We start from the raw sequence: 9,693 nt of genomic DNA, 5'->3' as shown, positions 1-9,693 counted from the left end.
GATACCTCCTCCGCAGACTGATACCTCCTCCCCAAACTAATACGTCCTCCCCAAACTAATACGTCCTCCCCAGACTGATACCTCCTCCCCAAAACAAATACGTCCTCCCCAGACTGATACCTCCTCCCCAGACTGATACCTCCTCCCCAAACTAATACCTCCTCCCCAGACTGATACGTCCTCCCCAGACTGATACCTCCTCCTCAAAACTAATACGTCCTCCCCAGACTGATACCTCCTCCCCAAACTAATACGGCCTCCCCAGACTGATACCTCCTCCCCAAAACGAATACGTCCTCCCCAGACTGATACGTCCTCCCCAGACTGATACCTCCTCCCCAGACTGATACGTCCTCCCCAGACTGATACCTCCTCCCCAGACTGATACGTCCTCCCCAGACTGATACCTCCTCCCCAAAACTAATACGTCCTCCCCAGACTGATACCTCCTCCCCAAAACTAATACGTCCTCCCCAGACTGATACGTCCTCCCCAGACTGATACCTCCTCCCCAGACTGATACGTCCTCCCCAGACTGATACCTCCTCCCCAAACTAATACGTCCTCCCCAGACTGATACCTCCTCCCCAGACTGATACCTCCTCCCCAAACTAATACGTCCTCCCCAAACTAATACGTCCTCCCCAGACTGATACCTCCTCCCCAGACTGATACCTCCTCCCCAGACTGATATCTCCTCCCCAGACTGATACCTCCTCCCCAGACTGATACCTCCTCCCCAAACTAATACGTCCTCCCCAAACTAATACATCCTCCCCAGACTGATACCTCCTCCCCAAAACTAATACGTCCTCCCCAGACTGATACCTCCTCCCCAGACTGCTACTTCCTCCCAGACTGATACCTCCCCAAACTAACACGTCCTCCCCAGACTGATACCTCCTCCCCAAACTAATACGTCCTCCCCAAACTAATACGTCCTCCCCAGACTGATACCTCCTCCCCAGACTGATACCTCCTCCCCAGACTGATACCTCCTCCCCAAACTAATACGTCCTCCCCAAACTAATACGTCCTCCCCAGACTGATACCTCCTCCCCAAAACTAATACGTCCTCCCCAGACTGATACCTCCTCCCCAAACTAATACGGCCTCCCCAGACTGATACCTCCTCCCCAAAACTAATACGTCCTCCCCAGACTGATACGTCCTCCCCAGACTGATACCTCCTCCCCAGACTGATACCTCCTCCCCAAACTAATACGTCCTCCCCAAACTAATACGTCCTCCCCAGACTGATACCTCCTCCCCAAACTAATACGGCCTCCCCAGACTGATACCTCCTCCCCAAAACTAATACGTCCTCCCCAGACTGATACCTCCTCCCCAGACTGATACCTCCTCCCCAGACTGCTACTTCCTCCCAGACTGATACCTCCTCCCCAGACTGATACCTCCTCCCCAGATTGCTACTTCCTCCCAGACTGATACCTCCTCCCCAGACTGATACCTCCTCCCCAGACTGATACCTCCTCCCCAGACTGATATGTCCTCCCCAGACTGATACCTCCTCCCCAGACTGATAAGTCCTCCCCAGACTGATACCTCCTCCCCGGACTGATAAGTCCTCCCCAGACTGATACCTCCTCCCCAGACTGATAAGTCCTCCCCAGACTGATATGTCCTCCCCAGACTGATACCTCCTCCCCAGACTGATACCTCCTCCCCAGACTGATACCTCCTCCCCAAACTAATACGTCCTCCCCAAACTAATACGTCCTCCCCAGACTGATACCTCCTCCCCAAAACTAATACGTCCTCCCCAGACTGATACCTCCTCCCCAAACTAATACGGCCTCCCCAGACTGATACCTCCTCCCCAAAACTAATACGTCCTCCCCAGACTGATACGTCCTCCCCAGACTGATACCTCCTCCCCAGACTGATACCTCCTCCCCAAACTAATACGTCCTCCCCAAACTAATACGTCCTCCCCAGACTGATACCTCCTCCCCAAACTAATACGTCCTCCCCAAACTAATACGTCCTCCCCAGACTGATACCTCCTCCCCAAACTAATACGGCCTCCCCAGACTGATACCTCCTCCCCAAAACTAATACGTCCTCCCCAGACTGATACCTCCTCCCCAGACTGATACCTCCTCCCCAGACTGCTACTTCCTCCCAGACTGATACCTCCTCCCCAGACTGATACCTCCTCCCCAGATTGCTACTTCCTCCCAGACTGATACCTCCTCCCCAGACTGATACCTCCTCCCCAGACTGATACCTCCTCCCCAGACTGATATGTCCTCCCCAGACTGATACCTCCTCCCCAGACTGATAAGTCCTCCCCAGACTGATACCTCCTCCCCGGACTGATAAGTCCTCCCCAGACTGATACCTCCTCCCCAGACTGATAAGTCCTCCCCAGACTGATATGTCCTCCCCAGACTGATATGTCCTTCCCAGACTGATACCTCCTCCCCAGACTGATAAGTCCTCCCCAGACTGATACCTCCTCCCCAGACTGATAACTCTTCCTCAGACTGATATGTCCTCCCCAGACTGCTACCTCCTCCCCAGACTGATACCTCCTCCCCAGACTGCTACGTCCTCCCCAGACTGATACCTCCTCCCCAGAGTGATAAGTACTCCCCAGACTGCTACGTCCTCCCCAGACTGATAAGTCTTCCCCAGACTGATACGTCCTCCCCAGACTGATACCTCCTCCCCAGACTGATACCTCCTCCCCAGACTGATACCTCCTCCCCAGACTGATACCTCCTCCCCAGACTGATACCTCCTCCCCAGACTGATACCTCCTCCCCAGACTGATACCTCCTCCCAGACTGATACCTCCTCCCCAGATTGCTACGTCCTCCCCAGACTGATACCTCCTCCCCAGACTGATACCTCCTCCCCAGACTGATACCTCCTCCCCAGACTGCTACCTCCTCCCCAGACTGATACCTCCTCCCCAGAGTGATAAGTACTACCCAGACTGCTACGTCCTCCCCAGACTGATATCTCCTCCCCAGACTGATACCTCCTCCCCAGACTGATACCTCCTCCCAAGACTGATACCTCCTCCCCAGACTGATACCTCCTCCCCAGACTGATACGTCTTCCCCAGACTGATACCTCCTCCCCAGAGTGATACCTCCTCCCCAGAGTGCTACGTCCTCCCCAGACTGCTACGTCCCCCCCAGACTGATACCTCCTCCCCAGACTGATACCTCCTCCCCAGACTGATACGTCCTCCCCAGAATGCTACGTCCCCCCCAGACTGATACCTCCTCCCCAGACTGATACCTCCTCCCCAGACTGATACCTCCTCCCCAGACTGATACCTCCTCCCCAGACTGCTACGTCCCCCCCAGACTGGTACCTCCTCCCCAGACTGCTACGTCCTCCCCAGAAGGCTACGTCCTCCCCAGACTGATACCTCCTCCCCAGACTGATACCTCATTCCCAGACTGCTACGTCCTCCCCAGACTGATACCTCCTCCCCAGACTGATAACTCTTCCCCAGACTGATACCTCCTCCCCAGACTGATAACTCTTCCTCAGACTGATACCTCCTCCCCAGACTGCTACCTCCTCCCCAGACTGATACCTCCTCCCCAGACTGCTATGTCCTCCCCAGACTGATACCTCCTCCCCAGAGTGATAAGTACTCCCCAGACTGCTACGTCCTCCCCAGACTGATATCTCCTCCCCAGACTGATAAGTCTTCCCCAGACTGATACGTCCTCCCCAGAGTGATACCTCCTCCCCAGACTGATACCTCCTCCCCAGACTGCTACGTCCTCCCCAGACTGATACCTCCTCCCCAGACTGATACCTCCTCCCAGACTGATACCTCCTCCCCAGACTGATACCTCCTCCCCAGACTGATACCTCCTCCCCAGACTGATACCTCCTCCCCAGACTGCTACCTCCTCCCCAGACTGATACCTCCTCCCCAGAGTGATAAGTACTCCCCAGACTGCTACGTCCTCCCCAGACTGATATCTCCTCCCCAGACTGATACGTCTTCCCCAGACTGATACCTCCTCCACAGACTGCTACGTCCTCCCCAGACTGATACCTCCTCCCCAGAGTGATACCTCCTCCCCAGAGTGCTACGTCCTCCCCAGACTGCTACGTCCCCCCCAGACTGATACCTCCTCCCCAGACTGATACGTCCTCCCCAGACTGATACCTCCTTCCCAGACTGCTACGTCCTCCCTAGACTGCTCCTGCACAACCCCCCCCCCCCCCCCCCCCCCCCAGTTTGGTTGGAAACACAGTCTCCATTAACTCTTGCCTTGTTTTCATTACAGAACCCTGAGGCCCTTTCCTGTGCAGGGCCTTGGCCACTTTCTCTGCTTCCATATCAAAAGGAGCGTTATTAGCAAGGTGAGTGGAATGATTGTGGCTATCATGGTTGAAAATCAAATCAAATCAACATTTTCAATGTGAGCTAGGCTGGTATCTTCTTTCTTGCTTAAGGCTATAGCGTCAGTGTTGGATGACACATTTTATGAGCGAAAGGAATCTTAATTTGATTCCGTGAGTTGCTTTGGTAAAGGACAGAAAAGCGAGTGGGGAATGCAGTATTTACAAAATGTATTACATGTGGGTGTGCACATGCACGCACACACGCACGCACGCATGCACACACACACACAAAGAAGAACAGACGCAAGTATCATTCAAATAAACAGACACCCATTGAAGATATCCATTCAACCCTTTCGTTACTTCCATTTGCTAGTTAAGCAAAAAGTGTTCATGTTCTCTCTGCAAAGACAGAGATAAGAAAGACGGACCAAAGAAAAGAGAGAAAGCTTCAGCTATGGACTGAAAGGAGACCAAGGGGAACAGAGTGGTGGGCTATTGGAACACAGACAGGTTTTTGTCTGATAATTCTCCTGCTTGTGGAATTATTGAAGAAAACAAAAACATTTTGAAGCGTCATAACTGAATATCTGCCTTGAAGGCCTGGTAGGATGGTGTGTTTTTGTGTGTGTATGTTTGTGTGTGTATGTGCCTGTGTGTGTGTGTGTGCCTGTGTGTGTGTTGCTGGAGGGTAGGGGATATGGGGGGTAGGGGACATGGGGGGTATGGCTGGGTCCCAAGCTATTTCCATAAACTGACTTATGAAAACCTTACGACACACTCTTAGAAAGATAAATATACACAGTGCAGTGCACCTCCCCCAGCCCTCCCCGAGACACTCACAGGCATCTCACTCACACACACACACACACACACACACACACACACACACACACACACACACACACACACACACACACACACACACACACACACACACACACACACACACACACACACACACACACACACACACACACAATGAGAACCCCCCGCCTCTTCCAAAAACATAATTATTTTTTCAATTCCCTCCCTCTTTCCTTCGCTCATTCCCCTCTTGCTCTCCCTCCCTCCCCCTCTCTCGCACCATCTCTCTCCCTTCCTCTCTCTCTCTTCCCACTCCCTCTCTGAAATCTAGAGACAATCTGCAAGCACTCAACACCGGCACAGAACTCTGTTAGCAGGGAAGACTGAGGTAGTTGGAGAGAGAGAGAGAGGTTTGGAGAGGTAAAGTGCAGATGAAAAGTTTGGATGGGAAGAAAAAAAACAAGACACAAATAGTAAAAAAAGTTGAAGAGGAGAAAGAGAAAAAAGAAGAAGAAGAAAAGGCGAGGATTTGAAAAGTGAGTTGTGGAGAGTGAACTAACAATGGGCTCCCCAGTGTGCTGTGCTGCTGCTGTAGTTGTCTCACTACTGGGTCTCCTCTTCTATAGTCCCCCTGTATGGGGCCAGGAGCTACAGGAGAGGGACGCTCTGTGCAACGAGGACGGCTGCTTCGTGGTCTACTTTCAGCGCAAGACCTTCCTGGACTCCTGGAGGAGTTGCAAGGAGAAGGGAGGCAACCTGGCCACAGTCAAACTCCAAGAGGGGGCTGACACTATCGCTGCTCTCTTCTCCAGCGTGGAGCTACGGGGCCCCAGAACCAAGGTCCGGGTGTGGATTGGTCTCCAGAGACAGCCTCGCCAGTGTACCGCCTCTCGCCCTCTCCGTGGGTTCTCCTGGATTACAGGTGACCAGGATACCCAGTACACCAACTGGCTGAGGGACGACTCACCCAGTACCTGTTCGGCCCCGCGCTGTGTGGTTATGACCTATGGCACAGCCGCCCACGAGCAGCATGATAATTTTAAATGGCTGGACGGCTCGTGTTCGGTGCCCGTGGATGGCTACTTGTGCCACTACACCTACAAGGGCATGTGCCCGGCTATTTGGAGCGAGGGGGGCGGCAATGCCCTCTATAGTACCCCCTTCAGTCTCCTCAGTAGCCTCCTTACCCACGTGCCCTTTGGATCTGTAGCCACGGTGCCCTGCCCGGGGGGCACAGAGGAGGAGCAGTCAGTGCTGTGTATGCTGAGGGAGGATGGCACTGTGGGGTGGTCCAGGGAGACGCCCCTCTGCTCCGACACCACAGAGAAGAGCTGGTGTGATCGGGACAATGGAGGCTGCGAGCATTTCTGCCAGGAGGCCAGGGAACACTACTACTGTGAGTGCTCGGACGGCTTTCAGCTCGGTGACGACGGGCAGACATGTGTTGCTGTCGACCGGTGCCACAGTGCCCCCTGCGAGTTCGAATGCCTTCCGCTGTCGGACGGCTACCGCTGTGCCTGCCCCGAAGGCTACATGCTGGCCCCGGATGAGCGTGGTTGCCTGGATGTAGATGAGTGCCTGCAGAGTCCCTGCGAGCAGCTGTGCGTCAACGCCCCGGGTACCTTCGAGTGCCGCTGCCGCCAGGGCTACCGGCCGGACCAGGAGGGCGACTGCGAGGACGTGGATGAGTGCATGGAGGACCCCTGTGAGCACGCCTGCGAGAACACGCCTGGCTCCCACATCTGCCACTGCCACCTGGGCTTCTCCCCCCTGCCCGAGGACCCCTCCCACTGCCAGGACACCGACGAGTGTCAGATCCCTGGGACATGTCAGCAGATGTGTGTGAACTACGAGGGGGGCTTCGAGTGTTACTGCGAGGTGGGCTACGAGCTACTCTCTGACCAATTCTCCTGCAGGAAGATAGGGGAGGACTCACCCACCACAGTCACGCCCTCGTACCCCTGGGTCACCCGCCAACCCGGTTCCAAGTGGGACCCCCAGCAGACCTACACCGACTGGCCCCTGGAGGAGGAAGAGTCCCTGGACTGGCTCACAGACCCTCCCAGGCTGGAAAGTGACATCATCTGGGTCACCAGTGCACCCCAGGAGGAGCCAGTCCTAAACCACAACCCATTCCTGCCCCCCCCCACGGAAGAGACCGATGAGGAGGAGGAAGAAGAGGAGGAGGAGGAAGAAGAGGAGGAGTATACACCTGGCTGGGACATCATGAATTGGAATGTCCCAGCCAAGGTCCAGCCAGAGTTGAAACCCACACCCAGTCTCTCTCCCAGCCCCACATCCGACACAATCCCCACCCCAACTCCCACCTCTGACAGGTATTGGTTTGAGGAGGATGAGGAAACCACTACCAGTCCCTCAGTCCTCCCCACCTCCACTATCTCGGGAGGGGCCTGGAACTGGTTCTGGATCAGTTCCACCCCCACCAGCCAGGACCAAGGACTTACCACATGGCAGGAGCCAATCACTGACCAGTATGTCCCCGCATCCAACTATGATGAAGCTGATGAGAATGAAGAAGTGGGGGTAATTGACGATGTGTGGGTGACATCCCCCCCAGAGATGGACCAGGACCCAGGCCAGCACATCCCCTCCCTGCCTTCTCCCCTGGCTCCTCAAACCCCCCTCACACCCGACCAGGGCGTGGTGGAGGTGGAGAGGGAGGATGAGAGGGGGCCGCCCCAGGAGGACGTGGTGGAGGTGGAGGATGAGAGGGGGCCGCCCCAGGAGGACGTGGTGGAGGTGGAGAGGGAGGATGAGAGGGAGCCGCCCCCGGAGGACGTGGTGGAGGTGGAGGGGGAGGATGAAAGGGGGCCGCCCCAGGAGGACGTATTGGAGGTGGAGGGAGAGGATGAGAGGGGGCCGCCCCAGGAGGACGTGGTGGAGGTGGAGGGGAAGGATGAGAGGGGGCTGCCCCAGGAGGATGTGGTGGAGGTGGAGGGGGAGGATGAGAGGGGGCCGCCCCAGGAGGACGTGGTGGAGGTGGAGGTGGAGGGGGAGGATGAGAGGGGGCCGCCCCAGGAGGACGTGGTGGAGGAGGAGGTGGAGAGAAAGGGCGAGAGGGGGCCGCCCCAGGAGGACGTGGTGGAGGTGGAGGGGGAGGATGAGAGGGGGCCGCCCCAGGAGGACGTGGTGGAGGTGGAGGGGGAGGATGAGAGGGGGCCGCCCCAGGAGGACGTGGTGGAGGTGGAGGTAGAGGGGGAGGATGAGAGGGGGCCGCCCCAGGAGGACGTGGTGGAGGTGGAGGGGGAGGATGAGAGGGGGCCGCCCCAGGAGGACGTGGTGGAGGTGGAGGTGGAGGGGGAGGATGAGAGGGGGCTGCCCCAGGAGGACGTAGTGGAGGTGGAGGTGGAGGGGGAGGATGAGAGGGAGCTGCCCCAGGAGGACGTATTGGAGGTGGAGGTGGAGGGGGAGGATGAGAGGGAGCCGCCCCAGGAGGACGTATTGGAGGTGGAGGGGGAGGATGAGAGGGAGCCTCCCCAGGAGGATGAGAGTAGCCAGAAGCAGGATGGTGCCAACTGGCTGCTGGTAGGCCTCCTGGTGCCCCTTTGTATCTTCATCGTGGTGATGGTGGCACTGGGCATCGTCTACTGCACCCGTTGCGCTGTCACACCACGCAACAAGTCCGCCACCGACTGCTACCATTGGATCTCTGGGGCGCACGACAAGCAGGGAGCGCTCAATCCCAGCAAGGGGATGCAGTCACATGTTTAAACAGACGAAATGAGGAAAGACTTGTAGATAAATAAACTGTTTTTATAAATAAGAGGAGAGGATATGAAGAAGGTAAGAGAGGACTTGGGTGGTTGTTTTACTGTATGCGACTCTGTGAAACACTTGGATGTTTCTGTGGAATATCGGTTGAAAGAGAAAAGAGAAGAAACAGGAAGCAATACAACAACAAAAAACACTGATCCTTTTCTTGGGGTGATTTGACATTATTGTTGCTTACGCAGATCTCACAGGACAAGGTATATGATCCCTATATGATTGCACTATAGGGTCATAATAGAAACCATCTATTGGGATTGTTGTTGAATACGTCATCTGGTTATAGTTACAGATGCTGTGGGAATACACTGTTCATGTATCAGCAGTGCCATCTGAAAACCTAAGCCAAAGAACTATACTGTAGCTTATAGCATTTTTTGTTGTCCATGAAATCTGGGTGTCTGCATCTTTCAAAGAAACGCTGAGGTTTTGAGCTCATTCCCCAAAGTGTGGTGTCACAAATTACTATTTTTGTCAACTTTGTCAAAGAAGCAGGTTCTTATTTACCTCAGAAGTTGGTGAATGAAGGCGGTTGTGATTCACGCTCCTTTGCAGGACAACAGACATTTCAGCAGTTGAACCAAACTATACAAGCAAGACTGTCATAACGCTGTTGACTGTCATGACGCTGTTGACTGTCATGATGCTGTTGACTGTCATGACGCTGTTGACTGTCATAACGCTGTTGACTGTCATGACGCTGTTGACTGTCATAACGCTGTTGACTGTCATAACGCTGTTGACTGTCAT

The 9,693-nt window shown here is 55.1% G+C and overlaps 1 protein-coding gene across 1 annotated transcript; it reads left to right on the top strand.

Moving 5' to 3' along the window:
* Nucleotides 1-5,464: 5,464 nt before the first annotated feature.
* LOC120049475 lies at nucleotides 5,465-8,904 on the top strand. Its single transcript, XM_038995739.1, has one exon. It carries the CDS (start codon nucleotides 5,716-5,718, stop codon nucleotides 8,884-8,886), a length of 3,171 nt encoding a protein of 1,056 aa, XP_038851667.1. The 5' UTR covers nucleotides 5,465-5,715; the 3' UTR covers nucleotides 8,887-8,904.
* Nucleotides 8,905-9,693: the final 789 nt, after the last annotated feature.

The sequence above is a fragment of the Salvelinus namaycush genome, chromosome 6, assembly GCF_016432855.1.
Source record: "Salvelinus namaycush isolate Seneca chromosome 6, SaNama_1.0, whole genome shotgun sequence".
Classification (NCBI taxonomy): domain Eukaryota; kingdom Metazoa; phylum Chordata; class Actinopteri; order Salmoniformes; family Salmonidae; genus Salvelinus; species Salvelinus namaycush.
The sequence above is the reverse complement of the archived record's forward strand: the minus strand, read 5'-3'. Positions and strand labels throughout refer to the sequence as shown.